At 49.1% G+C, this 17,344-nt stretch overlaps 1 protein-coding gene across 4 annotated transcripts in view; it reads right to left on the bottom strand.

The window, feature by feature from the left end:
- The window catches only part of LOC140734296 (pleckstrin homology domain-containing family A member 2-like), a 111,353-nt gene that overhangs the window by 9,122 nt on the left and 84,887 nt on the right, over positions 1-17,344 (bottom strand). For all 4 annotated transcript variants that reach the window (XM_073058092.1, XM_073058065.1, XM_073058083.1 and 1 more), the window contains 4 exons: positions 11,193-11,342; positions 8,957-9,025; positions 5,967-6,031; positions 5,809-5,872 (listed from right to left, as the gene is read on the bottom strand). In XM_073058092.1, the coding sequence (XP_072914193.1) occupies positions 5,809-5,872; positions 5,967-6,031; positions 8,957-9,025; positions 11,193-11,342 (348 nt within the window). The remainder of the gene's footprint in view (positions 1-5,808; positions 5,873-5,966; positions 6,032-8,956; positions 9,026-11,192; positions 11,343-17,344) is intronic.

Raw genomic sequence — 17,344 nt, 5'->3', positions numbered from 1 at the left:
CATGTGAAAACGGGTTGAATGCAGAGTTAGGGGTTGTGACAGCAGCTGTCAGTGGTGAAGACCCCGAACCTGGTCAGTAGCATCATCTCCAATGCCCCTTCAGCCTCACAGGGCTGTTACACACTCACTCGTGGGTCCAGAGGTGTGGGATGGCCCAGAGGAAGCCCTTTTGTTTCTTGTTACCACTAAGGCTATTTCTTTTGAAGACCCTGACCTGGAGTTACACTCAGGCTTCAGTTCTTTGCGGGAATGGGACCCGCTCCTGCGGTTCCACGACTGGGCGTTATTCGACATGCCAAGGGTTCGGCCTGAGAGTCTCGATCGTGTTCGGGAGCCTGAGATCTCAGGGCTCTGGAGACGGGTGGATTGAGGGTCGGTGTCACGGCAGGAGACCCGTGTGTCGTCAGGGAGGCCGGAAAATCTTTCGCTGTGGGCCCAAAGACCCAAGGTCTTTGCGATCTTCAGACACAGAGCTCGATCAAAGTGATGATACAGACTTTTAAGATCGTAAGTCAGCGCTTGTTGTTATGTCTCCTGCTTGTTGTGAAAATGGGGGGCACCTCCCTCTCCCTTACCAGGGAGAGAGAAAACACGTGGTTTGTCAAATTTGGGGTAACTTTGGTCTGTGTCCTTGCTATTGCTTAGCACACGCTTGGGCTCGGTGACAGCACCGATGTGCATTGTTTTTCGCTGGTAGAGGGAGGGGGGATCATTGCTCGCTGCTGCGAAGAGGAACTTTGGGGTTCTCACGTTTTAACTGTCATTCATTCTTTGGGACACTTCTCTGTTTTCGTGGATGTTTTACGAAGAAAAAGAACTTCAGGACGTATATTGTATACATTTCGGTGACATTAAATTTGACCTTTGATTAAGCTAGGATTAAATCAGGGGATTGCTGGGCAGCATCACTCAAAGGGTCAGAAGGATTTCACGCTGTTTCTCGATAATTAAAACAAATCACTCCTTAGATAAGAGCAGAAGAGTACCAATGTTCATGGTGCAGTCTCACGAAGATCCCAAGGGACAGTGCTCAGTTACCTCAGACTCAAATGCTTTTACACTAAAGGCCAACATACTAGCTACCTTTCTAACTGTTAACGCACCTTCACGCCGGCTTCCAGTGATCGAGTTCACAGGCACACAGGTCCCTTCGAACATTAACCTTTAGCAGACTCTCACCATGTAGATATGTTCAGCAAATACTCGCGTTTTCCCACGTTGCAGTCCACATGATGTTGTTACCACCTCATCCGGTTTGTCCAGAACCCCCGACACCTCTCTGTATCCCTACTGCAAACCGGCAACCCACTGAGCCACTTCTCCTCCCTAACGGTCAGTCCTCACACACCTTATCACCTGATCTCTATGGAGACTTTTGTCTAACTCTGAGCTCCTTCCCCAGTTTTGTTTTGAAAACCGTGATGCCCATCCCTTCTCTCCCACACGAGGCATTATCTTGTTTCTCCTGCACTGATGCTGCGGAACTGGCTGAGGTTTATGCATTTCTGCTTTCGTTTCAGATCCCTGCACTGGTGGGTTTTGCTCGTTTTCCTCCCTCCCTCTCCCCATGCGCAAACACGACAGGATGCAGTGTATTCTGTCCACCATGAAAACCAGCCTCCCCTCCTTGGACACTTCCCGCTGCCTCAGGGACGTAGCCAGCACTATCAAAGTCCCACCACCTATCCCTGAATTCTCTTCACCCCTCTCCTATTCAAGTTCAAGGTTAATTCTCATTCAACCACGCACAAATACAGCCAAACGAAACATTACTGCGGGACCAAAGTGCAAAACACAATACCAACAGTCATACACAGCACAAAGCACATACACAATAGCAGTAAAACAGTCACACAAGAAATACAGTCCAAGACCCAGAATCCATGAACGTGACAGAACAGTACAGCTGGTCTCCTGCCGAGCGAACACCAGAGGGCAGCACTGACTTCAACATGGACGCTGTACCACACCGCCCCCCAGTGGAGTGCACAGACCCCAACATCTCTCTCCTCGGTGGCTACAGACGGGTGACACGCTGAGGCCCAATCTCGTTACGACTAGGCCACATGGCTGCCCCCGAAGATATAAAGGCTACTGAGCAGAAGGTGTGAAAGCTCAAAAGCACATAGCACCATGATCAAGTTCAGCTTCTATTCCGCCATTATAAGACTCATGAAGATCTCTTGTATGATAAAAATTGACCACAATTTATCTTATCGCGGCACTTGCACCTTACTGCCTATGTGCACCCCACTTCCTCTATAACTGAAACACTATTCTGCATTGTTTTTGCTTCTCCCTTTATACTACCTTGATGTACAAATTATATGTCTGAATGGAATGCAAAAACTGAGTTTTTTTTACTGTATATGTAACAGTAATAAGGCAATGCCCCATTGAACGTGACAGTATCTGGGTCAGTCTGTGCCTACCCCAGCCACCCGTGCTGTTGGACAACAGTGCGCCCTGCTGACAGGACAGTGATATTACAGGAGCTTTTCTGCAGTGCGGCCTCTTCACCATTGTGTGGCGCTGTGGCACTTTCACAACCACTAGCGCACACTAATTATTTATCATTCCCTTACCCTGCCACTTATCTGCAAATCATACTTCATTTGGCAGATGAAAATATGAGAAAAACATAACAGAGGGGCATGGCTGTAGCACAGCAACGTTGGAAGAGCCAGACTGTATAAATTCAATTGGTCTCCCATCACCCCCTGAACTGAGACGTCAGATCAAGGCCACGTTTAATCTCTCTGGTGGGCGTGCCACTAGGAGTCCTCACTGGTGTTGGGGCAAATGCTGACCCCCTCACTCCTCATTACCAAGAGGGCAGCACCGCAGAGCAGCAGGTAGTGCTGCTGCCCCACAGCTCCAGTCAGCCGCTGTTCGAGCCCGACTTCAGGCGCCATCTCCGTGTCAGATTCCCTCTGGGTGCCGTACTTGCATCTCACATTCCAATGGCATGTGGCTTGGCGGGTTCGTTGGCTACCATCCATCAGAGTCAAAGGAAGGTTTAAATCATCAGCATATGTCCTGAAAGTTTTTGTTTTTACAGCAGCAGTACAAAGCAAAACCGTGAATTACAATGTGTGTGTGTGTGTGTGTGTGCGTGTGTATACACACACACATACATACACACACTTATTTAATTTACAAAATAAATATATAGATATTTATTTAATTAAATTAGATACATAGTTCAAAATCATTAAGGACTCTTAAGGCTGCTTGTGCGTACGGGCTACACCGCAGCCTACGCCGTAACCGATTTTCACTTCTGCGTCGCTCTACGCCGTAGCGAGCATGCGTTGGTGTGCACCAAAACACTAGTTGGCGGTGGGGTTTCTATGCCTCTGTGTTGAGTTTCTTCGTGAGAGACTTGGATAAGGAAATGCATTTCAAGCATTTTCACATGTCGGCAGGTAGATTTGACGACTTGGTTCATCTGTTTCACATCGGTGTACCGACACGGCGGAGAAGAAGCAACCGGAAATGCGTAGGAGGAAATGCGATGCTACCAAGTGGACCAATCACTGTTGTTGCGGTCTGCGTCGCCGCGACGTGTGAGTAACTTTTCTGGGGAGGTGCACGTCACCCTACTGCGTAGATGCAACGCACGAGTATAAATCAGCCTTTACCCTCTTCTCATTATTACCACAGGGCAAGAGGTACAGGTGTACAGGGGCCTGAAACCTACATTTCAGGTTCAGTCTACTCTCGTTCAGCCGTACACACGTATTCCACCAACTGAAACGACGTTTCTTCGGGCCAACATGCACGGCACAGGACGTATATCTCACACACATAACACGAAGCAATATCACCAGATTACAGCACAAGTTAGAAAGTGAGTTGTATGATGCTGCTGGCATTTCATACGTGATGAGAGGTGGCGGGGAGTTCAGTCGTCTTGCAGCCTGGTTCCCATCCTAACAGCTCTTGTCCTTATGTCTCAGAAGCAGCTTCTTCCCCTCCGCCATCAGATTTCCCAACGACCCACGAACCCACAAACACTACTTTGCTATTCTTTTACACTATTTGTTCAGTTTTTAAAAAAAAAATTGTCACTTGTAATTTTTATGACTTGCACTGTACAACCGGCATGAAGCAATAGATTTTACGGCAGATGTCAGGGTAGCCGGACCGTGCAGCGGTCAGCACCATGCTTTACAGCACCGGCCACCTGGGTTCAATTCCCACCGCTGCCCGTAAGAAGTGTGTATGTTCTCCCCTGCTGCTCTGATTTCCTCCCAGAATCCCAAAAACCTATCGATTAGCAAGTTAAATTGGTCATGAATAGACTAGGGTTAAGCCGGGGGGGGGGCTCGAAAGGTCTACTCTGTGCCTCAATGAATAATAACCACCCACCTACGCTAGGAGTAACACACAAAATGCCGGTGGAGTTCAGCAGGTCAGTCCAGATAAAAGGTCCTGACCTGAAAACATCCGCTGACGTTTCCTCCCAGTGATGCTGCCGAGTTTTTCCGGCACAGCTGTGTGCAGTCTTCGATCTCAGTTTGTGTGCTGTCTACCCCCGGTGTAGGTGGACAGTGGGAGGAGAATAAGAGAAGTGATAATGAAAGGCAAATGGGACAGGATACGTCACAATCCGGGGAAAGGGACTCTGCTCTGAGAGATGGGCCGAATTTTTCCCTGCTCTGCCACTGAGAGCTACGATCGTCAGGTTAGTGCTTATGAGAGCTTGCTGTACACAAATCCTTTCCAATAGTAACTGCACTTTGGCAGAAGTGTCACTGGCTGTAAAGCAATCGGGGCTCTTCTGAAAGGCCATGGAAGTGCCTGAGGAAACACGGATGCAATGGGGACTGAAGGAGCCGGGTGGGCTCTTTCTGTGCTGCATTTGATTAGCCACAGACAGCAATAGTGCAGTGGGTGTATGAGATCTCTCAGCCTTCCGCGGATCATTGGCAGGAAGTGACTGGAGTTGACCTCCAACTTTTTCGTAAGGAAGCATCCTCGTATCACTCACATATTTCCTTATTGCAGAAGGAGATAATTTGGCCCATTGCATTCTTAAAGAAATCCTATAGTCTCACTTTCCTTGCAGTCCATTCTCTCCCATGTGCCCTTCAACTCTCCTGTCTCGTACCACCACAAAGGGGCAATTTACAGCCACCAATTAACCCTCCAACCCACAGGGTGTGGACGGGAGCGTTTGATTGTTCTGGACCCAGTACTTGCTGGAGAATGAAGGGGGATCTCACTGAAACCTATTGAATATGGAAAGTACTAGGTAAGAGTGAAAGAGGACAGGATGGAGTGCAGTTTCCGACAGTGGAAGATTCTAGAACCGGGGACACAGCTTCGGAATGGAGATGCATCAGAAAAGAGGAGGAATTTCTTCAGCCAGATAATGGTAAATCTGTGAAATTCATTGCCACAGACGGCTTTATATCTTAACCTATAATTAAAGATAGGTTTTTGATTAGTGAGGGCATCAAAGGTTATGGGGGGGGGGGGGGAGTCAGGAGAATAGTATTGAGAGGGAAAATAAATCAGCCATGATTGAACGGCCCAATTTTGTTCCTTTGTTTTATGGCCTTTTGGAAACTGGAGCACCCGGGGAGCATCCAAGTGAGGGAGAGAGCATGCAGACTCCGCACAGACAGCACCGTAGGTTGGCACAGCCAGAGCTGTGATTGCACACAGAGGTTCAGGGTAACTGCTGCTTTTCGAACTGGCCCACAGTTACGATCGCCCTCATTTTCAAATGGTCCGCGCTTGTTCACCCAGCTTATGCAAATCGAGCGCGAAGCGTTTCAATATTCTTGACAGAATTACCTGAATGTAGAAAGTTCTACTCATCGTAACCAATTCAAATAAATTATCCCTCATCAGTGCTTGGCTGCAAGCAAAAGGAAAGACAAAATGAGTGAAAGAGCAGGTCACAGAGTGCAGAGAAGTCTCGAACGGACTGCATTATAAATCGCTTCAGTTACCTGCAGCTGCAGTTTTGAGCTTTCTGAATGTCCTTCAGTGGGATTGTCCGCAGTGGTTCTTTTTCCTAAAAATAAAACATCTCTGTTAAACCAGGAGGAGTCTCACAGTCAAGACTGTAAGAACTGTTACAACTGTACAAGATGCTGGTGAGGCTACGTGTGGAATATCATGTGCCGTTTTGGTCAGCCTTCTATAGGCTCGGTTGTTATGTTCCGTGTCGTGTGACGTGGTCTTTCCACGACCGTGATTGTTCTTGGCAAATTTTTCCTACAGGAGCGGTTTGCCATTGCCTTCTTCTGGGCAGTGTCTCTACAAGACCGGTGACCCCAGCCGTTATCAATTCTCTCCAGACACTGTCTGCCTGGCGCCAGTGGTCACATTACCAGGACGTGTGATGTGCACCAGCTGCTCACGCGATCTGCTCCAATGGCTTCACGTGACCCTGATCGGGGGGCTAAGCAGGTGCTAGACTCTGCCCGAGGGTGACCTGCAGGCTAGCGCCTTATGCCTCCTTTGGTAGAGACGCATCTCCAGCTCGCCTCCCTCCTGCTACAGGACAGATGACATTAAGCTGGACCGTAACAAGCTCTAGAATGTCATGGTCACAACTCAGCACATCACAGTAACCAGCCTCCCCTATATCTTTTCGCTGCCTCAGTGAAGTGGCCGACATGATCATAACCCGGCCTGGACATCCTCTCTTTCTCCCCTCTCCCATCGGACCAAAGATACAAAAGCCTAGAAGCACGTCCTGCCAAACTCTATCCTGCTGTCACCAAACCTGTACGGTCCTCGATTACGAGGTGGAGTCTTGGCCACGAACTCGACCTCGTCACGATCTTGCACTTTATCATCAGGTACACCTTTTCAGTGGTTTTTACGTTTTATTCTGATTGTTACTGTTCTGCCTTGTTCTACCTCAGTGCACTGTGCAATGGTTTGATCTGTATGAACAGTATAACATAAGTTTTTCCCTGTATCACTGTATCCATGGGTGCAGAAATAGTTCACCAGGATTCACCAGGACAGGAGGGGTTGAGTTACAAGGAGAGACTGGATAGACTGGGACTGTTTTCCCTGGTGTGTAGGGGGCTGAGGGGTGACCTTATAGAGGTTAGAAAGCCATAAGGGACACAGATAAGGTGGATGGTCCGGGGTAGCGGAGTCTGAAACTAGAGGGCATGGAAAGACTGAAAGGGAAGTTGAAGAGCATTTTCTTTTCTACACAGAAGTTGGTGGGTTTGCAGAATGAACTGCCAGAGGTAGAGACGGGTGCAACTCCAAGATTTAGAAGTTATTTCAACAGGTTCATGGTCAGGTCATGCTTGGAAGGATATGGACCAAATGCTGACTAAAGCAGGACCTTGGCCAGCATGGACAGTTTGGGCCAAATGGCCTTTCTTCCTGCTTTGTAGATCTATGACTATCATCAAACCAAGTCCTCACAGGAGGCAGTCCAGGCAACGCAAGTTTGCTCCAACGTAGTGTGGGGGCCCAGAGCTGGAGAGAAGGCTTGACCAAATCAAAGACCTTGCTAGTCAAAGGGATCCTATTCCATGGAGTGGTGGTTAGACAGGAGCTGGACCACGAGTCAGCGCATTATCTCGAAGGGCTTGTCCCCGTGCTGTCCTTCTGTGAGGTGTGCGATCACCGAGATGGCGAAGGGGCAGATCAAAGGGTGTGGGTTCGAATGCACAACAGTAGAGTGCGGGGAAAGACCCTTCGGCCCACCATGCCTGTGCTGAGCTCTATGCCAATTAAACTAAATCCCTTCTGCCCGCATGTGGTCCACCGCAGGCAGGGAATGGGGGGGACACGGACCACCATCAAATCCGCGTCCACCGTCACTCCCATATCCCCTTCAAACTCTCTCCCTCCTACCCTGAGGGAAGGACTCCGACTGTCCGCCCGATCTATGCCCCTCGTAATTTTTATAAACCTCAGCCTCCGAAACTCCAGCGAAAACAATCTTAACCTGGTGACACGCAACAGGAAACCAGGAAGTTACTGAGCACAGGGTTGAGGGCTGAGGACCAGTTGTGCGTCGTGACACAGGGCAGGAGACGGAGCCCGTTTTAAAGGGGCAGTTCCCCAGTGCCAAATTCTATTGCCTGGGTTCTGCTTGCCCTTTAAGAAAGGTCAGGGCAACACTTGTATCTCACCACTGGACATTAACCCCAGGAGAAGGTCTGAGAGCAGGTGCTGGACCCAAAGATCCACTGCAACTCACTGCCTTAAAGTACTTGGGCACAGGGAGTAACATTAGACACTGCTCCATTCACGTTATATGCCCAGTCCTGTTTCATTTTACTGACAGTCAAGCTCTGTTGATTCAAAGTGCAGATCACATTGACTGGGGGAGGGGTGGAATCTCACGGAAACATTATGGATACTTATAGGAGTGGTCGTGGAGATGATGTTTCCATTAGTAGGAGAGTCCAAAGTCCACGGGCGCAGCCTCAAAATAAAGGATCTCCCTTTAAAACTGGGATGAGGAGGAATTCCTCCCGCCACAGGGCTGGTGAATTTGTCAAATTAATTGCCACGGGGGAGGCCAATCCATTGGCTGTGCTTAAAGCAGAGATTGACTGGGAAGGGGAGCTTACAGGGAGAATGGAGATGGAAAAAAAGCAGAACAGATTCGATGGGCTGAACGTCCTCATTTAGTTTCTCTATCTTGATGACTTACAGTGTGGATGATATCAGCTGACTGATATCCAGGAATACACTCAGGAATAACTGGGACTCTCTGAAGGGAAACTCCAACTGATTAGTCTCCCTCTCGGCCGTCAGGGTAAACAGAGGATAGTTTTTAAAACACCAGGTGACTGTGTTCGGCCTTCACCTCTCTGCGTTTAGACAAACTTGGCCCGCCACCCGCCTCTCTGTCATTCTTTCTGCCGTCAATCACCTATGAGACTGCTTTGCCAGAGTTAACCCCAAGATGCCGAACAGCTCTCCGTGAAGCGCTGTTTCCCACAGAACTTACCATTTCACATTTGAAGTAACTGAAAGAATTTTCGTCCAGTGTGAAGTACCTCCTCTTCCAGCTTTTCCTCTGCGGCATTAAAGACAAACATGTCAGGTGTGCGTTAAAGCTCCGCAGGAAACATTAGACGCTGAACGAGCGTTGAACTGACACCCTGGGGGAGACGACCCTACTGTCACAGAGTCATTCTGTTCATTTTGAGAACAGGCCACACTATTACACCTATCTGATCGATTAACCTACTAACCAGCGCGTCTTTGGGACGCGGGAGGAAACCAGAGCACTTGGAGGAAATCCACGCAGTCATTGGGAGAACACACAGACTCCTTACAGACCGTGACAGAAATGAACCTGAGTCGCGGGCGCTGTAATAGGGTTGCGCTAACCACTTTGCTGCTGTGTCCCGGAGAGGAAACAAGCCTTTCCGGCCATCCACTCTGTACCAACGATCGATCACAATAGAAACAGACCCTTCGGCCCACCACGTGTATGCTGACCACTGCACCCATCTACACCAATCCTATTTGGCCGCATCACGACCGTTTCCTACAATGCTTTGCTAATTGAGTGTTAGTCTAACTGCCCCTTACACAGTGACTGTACCTGATTCACCATCCCGTCTGGCAGCGTGTTCCAGTATCAACCCTTTCCGTTAAAAAAACTCTGTTAATGCACCTCTTACCTTTCACCTATAACCTTTCATTTTTGACACATTTGGCATGATGAAAAGATTCTGACCACCTATCTGCTCTTAATCTTATGCACCTCTACCAGGTCACCTCTCAGCCTCCTGATGGAGGCCTACTCCCACTCCTCCTCCTCCTCCTCCTCATTGGTCCTTGTACCGAGGAGCCTGCCCCAGTATTGAACTGACACCCTGAGGGGGCCTCCCAACTGTCATAAAGTCTTTGTAGTTAAACTTTGGAGTTACAGTGCAGTTCGGGCCTGAGGTGCTGGGCAATTGGTGGCCAAGCCCAGCAGTGCAAAACGCCAAAGCTCAGGAAACCACTGAACTCTAAAGTTATACACAAAAGGCCATTCAGCCCATTGAAATTCCCACAGCTGAGGAAGAGCTTACCTACCCACACTAATTCCATGTTAAAATATGGGATTTTCCACCCTTTAGACCAGAGGTTCCCAACTCTTTATTTATATACCAATTCCATTAAGCAAGGAGTCAATGGACCCAGGTTGGGTGCAAATTCCCTCTAACTTGTAACGACCAGTGTGTGCAGACATCTTGTACTGTGCAATGATTTTCCCAGTGACAACATGTGTGCACTGAATTTTTAAGTGGAATTAAGCCTGATGCTATTCTAAAGATAATAAACCATTCGGCTTTAAGTGAACGAGCAGTTCCTTTGCGCTTCACACCCTTTGCTTCTTTGGAATTCGACACAGTGAATCAATAAGTTCTTCAATAAAGACAGTTCTGAAATCTGCAGATAAATCATTGCAAACTCCACGTCGTCAACACCAATGTCGACAGCCGTCGTCATCAAAAACCGGAGAAGGAAATGCGATTGTGTACGATTGTGAAATGTACTAAACATGCCAACGGGGTAGAGCGACAACCTTTCGTGCGCAGTTTAAATTCCTTTGCGCGCTCATAGCAAAAGATGTGTGCGCGCGCTGGCGCACACCTTAGAGGGAACATTGGTTGGGACCCCTGTTTTAAACAGGAAGGGTCAGACCCCAACCATCCTCTGGGTGTTAAAATGTTTCCTGATTTGCCCCCTGACCCCTCTACGGATTACTTTCACCTGGAATACCTGGTTTTTGACTTCCTAAGCGAAACAGGCCCACAGTGAGGATCCCTTATGCTAAATGCAGTCGTACACACACAAACCCCAAGACCTATGGCAACTTGTCCTAACTGGAGTCCATAAATGCGTGTTACAGGCCATTCAGCCCACAGATTCCACGCCAGCTCTAAGGAGTCTCACGTCCACTCTGTGACCAATCCCCTATTCTCCTGCCACCAACAGAATCCGGGATAATTTACAGCGGCCAGTTAACCGATCTGTGCACCCTTGGGACGTGGGAGGGAACTGGAGCACCCAGGGGAAAAGTCAGGGAGGAAGTGCAAACTCCACATAGACAGCGCTGGAGATCAGGATCGTGCCTGGGTCGCTGGAGGTGTGAGGTGGCAGCACCACTGTCACCGACGTAACGACCTAATCTGCAGGACCACGTCAGACCCAGCTACGAGAGCAGCACCGGAAGCAACACTCACCACGATGCCTTGCTTCACACAGAAGCCGCTCTTCAACACTTGCGGCCCCGACGGCTGCTTGCTCCCGGAGACTGGAATGTAGCTGATGGAACGCTTCAGGGCGCCGTGCGCAGTGGGCTCCGACACCTCCTGACCTTCTCCCCCGTTCACCTTTGGAGCAAAGCAGAGAGGCACTGAGTACAGAAACACATCCAGCCAACGAGGGGCGGGGGCGGTGTGAGTATCGGCAACGTTGGTCAGAACGTGAATGAGCACCGTCACTCCAGTCACAGGTCACGCTCTACAGTCGTCAAGTCACTTTTATTGTCATTTCGACCATAACTGCTGGTACAGTACACAGTAAAAATGAAACTATGTTCTTCCAGGACCATGGTGCTACATGAAACAACACAGAAGTTTAACCCTTAAGTTTAATTAAGCGTTTCGACTCATCCACTTCCTCCCATGGATTTTGCCTGCCCCATTGAGTTCTCCCACTGCATTTTCAGTTGCTAAGATTCCAGTATCTGCTATCCTCCCTCTGTGTGTCTACTTTAAGCTTGTTTGCCTCCTGAGAAAGCTGACTAATTCATCATCCCACCATCCAGAATGCAATGTGAGGAGGGAGGGAGGGAGACAAAGGACTGCAGATGCTGGTATCTGGAGCAGCAACTTCTAGGAAGGTCAGTCAGCATCTGTGGAGGGAGAGTAAGTACCGACAGGGAACTCCACTCTAAAAACCACTTTGCACTTAAGGAGTGGGAGACCTTACTGACTTGGAGGCAACTTCACAACGTCCTTGTTTGCAGATCTCTCACAGAGGTCAGTCTCTATTTACTCTGAGCCGAGTTGCTGGGCAACTGTTCCCATAGCGAAGGTTCTGGATCTCATTGGAACCCATCAAATGTTGAAAGGACTAGATAAGATGGATGTGGAGAGGATGTTTCCTACGGGGCCAGTCTCCAGAACTAGAGGGCACAGCCTCAAAATTGAGGGGTGACCTTTTAGCCAGAGAGTAGTGAATGTGTGGAATGCTCTGCCACAGACTGCAGTGGAGGCCAAGTCGGTGGGTATATTTAAGGTGGAAGTTAATAGTTCCCTGATCGGTCAGGGCATCAAAGGATGTGGCGAGAAGGCAGGTTGAGTTGGATCCAGGATCAGCTATGATGGAATGGCGGAGCAGACTCGATGGGCTGAATGGCCTCAGTTCCGCCTCCTATGCCTTATGATATGATGCTGCTTAATCCATCACCCGGCAGGTGGCTTACTCCAGTGTCCAACCACCCTCAGTGGGGGAGGAGTCCCCCTCACTCACCAACTAAACCTCATATCACTCACCTCAAACCTGTCGCCTGGTCCCTGTACCTACTGGCCCACTATGCCGCTGGCGTTTAGGGGAGGAATGAAGATCCTCGATCTCTGTCTGCCCATTCTGTCACACACAGATACACTGCGGAAGGATTCTTCGTGGCTGTTTCTGTAACTGTTTGTTTGATGTTAACCCTGAGCTGAACCCCAGAGCTCAGACGTCCAGTGGACCACTCTTAGTGGCCTGCACCCTTTGACCTGTTTGGCATGGGTGACCCTACCAAGAGCCAGACTCCAGCCAACATAGCTCTCTGGGCCATTGAAGCACACAAGCCTCCAAACCCTATGACAAAGGTTGTGGCTTGGATACCCCTACCATGGGAAAAACTGTTACCATCTACCCTATCTATGCCCCTTACAGATTGTGCACTTTATCAGGCCAACCCTCAGCCTCCTCTGCTCCAGGGAGACAAACCTGACCTCCCCGACCACACTAGCTACTGACCAGAATTCCATCAGCCACAAACGACTGCACGAACTTCTGGCTCAATGCACTGCTAACCTGCTTAGGTTCCAGACAGCCTGGCCTCTTCACCCCAACATCTACAGCACGGTCAAGGTTAATACTGGTGGATATCTGGGCAGAGAATCGGCGAAGAAAAGAGCGCGGCAGGAAACGCCAGGCTCTGGGCAGCACAAAGGCATTTTGGTTAGCACTCCTCCCACACGGCTCCAGACCCAGCTTCGATCCTGACTCTGGGAGCTGCCTGGGCGGAGTTTGCACCTTCTCCTTGTGAACGTGTGCAACCTCAGAGAGGATTCTGGGAGGCAGAGGCAGCGTGGGCGAACCCAATGGCAAGAAGGCTACGAGCTGATGCCTAATTCCATTTTGCTGATTAAAGCAATGAGGGAGATCAAAACATTGAGGCAAATGCACAAGGCGAGCGCTGGCTGCCCTGCTTTTCATCACTATGGAGTCGCTCTGCTACAGAGAATGGAAACTGCCTTTTGATCACTGGGGGATCACTCTGCTATCAGAGAGGGGAGACTGCCTTTTGATCAGTGGGGGATCACTTTGCTATCAGAGAATGGAAACTGCCTTTTGATCACTGGGGGATCACTTTGCTATCAGAGAGGGGAGACTGCCTTTTGATCACTGGGGGATCACTCTGCTACTGGAGAGGGGAGACTGCCTTTTGATCAGTGGGGGATCACTCTGCTACTGGAGAGGGGAGACTACCTTTTGATCAGTGGGGGATCACTCTGCTATCAGAGAGGGGAGACTGCCTTTTGATCACTGGGGGATCACTCTGCTATCAGAGAGGGGAGACTGCCTTTTGATCACTGGGGGATCACTCTGCTATCAGAGAGGGGAGACTGCCTTTTGATCACTGGGGGATCACTCTGCTATCAGAGAGGGGAGACTGCCTTTTGATCACTGGGGGATCACTCTGCTATCAGAGAGGGGAGACTGCCTTTTGATCACTGGGGGATCACTCTGCTATCAGAGAGGGGAGACTGCCTTTTGATCACTGGGGGGTCACTCTGTTACTGGAGAGGGGAGACTGCCTTTTGATCACTGGGGGGTCACTCTGTTACTGGAGAGGGGAGACTGCCTTTTGATCACTGGTGAGATCGCTCTGCTGCTGGAGAGGGGAGACTGCCTTTTGATCACTGGGGGATCACTCTGCTATCAGAGAGGGGAGACTGCCTTTTGATCAGTGGGGGATCACTCTGCTATGGAGAGGGGAGACTGCCTTTTGATCACTTGGGGGGTCACTCTGCTGCCGGAGGGAGAGACTGCCTTTTGATCACTGGTGAGATCATGCTGCTGTTGGAGAGGAAAAGGCCTGTCGCTGGGCCTGAACAATGCTATTCAGGTTTTCTGCGTTTTGGATATGGACTTGGTCTGTGGACTACCCGCGTTCCCCCCCCCCCCCCCACTGTCTTATAGCTTTTAAAAAAAATCTGTGTTTTTTGCCCTATCTTTCTCATTTTTTGTGTGCATGGGAGAGGGGGATTTGGGCGGCGATGTGCCTGTTCTATTCTTGATCGTTTTTTTGTGTAGGGCGGAGGGAGTTGGGGGTTGATGATCGTGCTTACGTTCTTTTCTTTCTTGGTTTCCGGGCTATCTGGAGAAGAAGAATTTCAGATTTGTATACTCTGATAATAAATGAACCTTTAATAGCAGTAACCCGAGTGGCCGAGTGGCCTCTATATGCATTATTACAAGACATTTCCAGTGGTTTAATGCCTACTGGAGATCTGGTGTATGGTGGGATTACCAAGGTCTAAGTGTCAACGATGAAGTGAACAGACGTGGAAGAACAGAAACGCACAACAGGGCTGGAGGTAGGAATGGCAAGAACCTGGAAGAATTTGAAAATGCTGCGTTTGGGAGGGCAGGTGGGGTGGGGGAGAAGGATGGCAAAGGCTGGAAGACAGCAGTCAGGCCTAGCTTATGCCTGACTGGTTGCCCTTAGCAACCACTCACCCAGTCCCATTTAAGTTCCCAACAACTCCAGGTAAATGCAGGTTAACACTGCATCTTGGCTTGTATCAAAACATCAACATCCCCAGCAATACCACAATTAAAGAAGGTTACTGTTCAAAGAAAGTCAGGTTTTTCCTAATGGGGACACGAGACACCAAAATACTGGAGGAACACAGCGGGTCGAGCAGAATCTGTGAGGGAAAGGGAATTGCCAATGTCTCAGGTCGAAACCTCACATCAGAACTTTTCTCAATAGCCACCAAGACAGATAATATTTGATAATTCTGGTAATAATGTTTTAAAGATGTTCTGGAAGACAGGCATGGTATTTGCCCAGGGTGATAAGGGCTCAACACCATAAGACAAAGGAGCAGAGTTAGGCCATTTAGCTCATCAAGTCTGCTCTGCCATTTCATCTTGGCTGATCCCGGATCCCACTCAACCACGTGCACCTGCCTTCTCGCCATGACCTTTGATGCCCTGACCAATCAGGAAACTATCAATTTTCACTTTAAATTTATCCACGGTCTTGGCCTTCACAGCTGTCTGTGGCAAAAGAAAGCTTCTCGTGTCTATTTTGGATGATGCCGTCGCAGGCGGAGCATTTGGTACGGTTCTGGGCACTGTGCTTCAGTACGGGCGTGGACAGGCCAGCAGTGAGGGAAGCGGCCCCTCCAAGGCGAAGTGGAGATCATGACGAACCGTGGAGGACCTGCTTCCGGTTACAGAAACAGTGCCCAGTTGCCGCAGATGTGAGGCAATTGGGTCAGAGCCGCAAAGCGTCAGGAGGAAGCGCTTTATTTTTGCAGAGTGGATTGTGATCAGGAATGAGCAGCTCTGAAAAGGAAGCAGATGCAACTGCAGCTATCGAAAGATCCAAGTGGCCACTGGGTTTATACTCGTGGTCTTCTACTGCACCAGCTCCTCCACTTCGGCGATCAACCGTTCATCTTGTTGTCGAAGTACAGGTGGCCCACGTTTTTCGAACGTTTTGCTTTACGACAGCTCGCTGTTACGAAAGACCTACATTAGTACCTGTTTTCGCTAACCAAAGAGGATTTTCGCTTTTACGAAAAAAAGATGCCCGCTTTATACGTGCGTTTACCCCGAGAAAGACTACAATGACCATGAAGCCTTGTGCGGGCAGTTGTGTGCGCATGTGTGTACGTGCGTAGGTGTATATGTGCGCATGTGTGTACATGCCGATTTTTTTCTCCACATTGATTTCGGCTCACTGTCTTCCCGATTTTGATAAGTTGAACTACACCGTACATACAATATTTCTACTTTATATAGGCTGTATATTTATCATATCATTCCTGCTTTTACTATATGTTCGTGTTATTTTAGGTTTTATGTGTCATTTGGTTTGATTTGGTAGGTTATTTTTTGGGTCTGGGAACACTCAAAAATTTTTCCCATATAAATTAACGGTAATTGCTTCTTCGCTTAACGACATTTCGGATTACAAACACTTTCATAGGAATGCTCTCCCTTTGGATAGCGGGGGAGACCTGTATGGACAATACAACTCTGCTACTGGTCTTCTCCAGAGAGCCAGGAACTACAGAAAGACCATGGGTGCTGATGAAAGAACAGGCATCAACTCCCTGCAACCCCCGCACGGAAAGACTCACAGACCCCAAAACTCCCCCCTCCCCACAGCAAAAAAAATTGCCGCAATGACAATCACCAGCCCGCCACACATAACAATCCCTGGCCCCCTCACTCGTAGAAAAGAACAGCCGAAGTAGCACCAATCCCCACACATACACAAAAATTAACAATTCACCCACTTGCCAATCAGCCACAAGAATGAAACACTGAGTAACTGAAGGAAACGAACAGAGCACAGTCCAATAATCATATAAATCTCAGACTACGGGAAATATCTTTTTGTCTGCATATGAGGACAGCAGCTGCACCAGCTCAGTCCTTCTGTGAAGGGTGACAGCTCTCCGGACACAGCACAGTGCTGGATCGCCCAATCGAGTTCCAAACTGTACGTCACGGGCTCCAACAGCTTCCAGAACACAAACAAGACGAAAGGAACAAGCAAGTGGTGTAGAAAAGGTGACACAGTTGGACGGATTTGCTATCTGAAAGACGTCGCCCGAGGAATTCTTGCTCGCTGGCGCCACCTCGACTGGATGATCAGCGATGCTCTTCTGAACACCGCTGTTTGAGCCATGCCTGCCTTCCTGTCGGCTTGAACCAATCTGTCTATGCTCTTCTGAGCCCTCTCATTAAGAAAGCCCTCTTGCCCACAGAACTGCCTCTCACTCCATGTCTTCTGTTTTCCCCACCATTCTCTGTGCCTGCTGTATGTGAAAATCCCAGGAGAGCAGCAGTTTCTGAGACACCCAAACCA

This window comes from Hemitrygon akajei, chromosome 1 (assembly GCF_048418815.1).
Source record: "Hemitrygon akajei chromosome 1, sHemAka1.3, whole genome shotgun sequence".
Taxonomy (NCBI): Eukaryota; Metazoa; Chordata; class Chondrichthyes; order Myliobatiformes; family Dasyatidae; genus Hemitrygon; species Hemitrygon akajei.
This window is presented reverse-complemented; position numbering and strand designations above follow the sequence as displayed.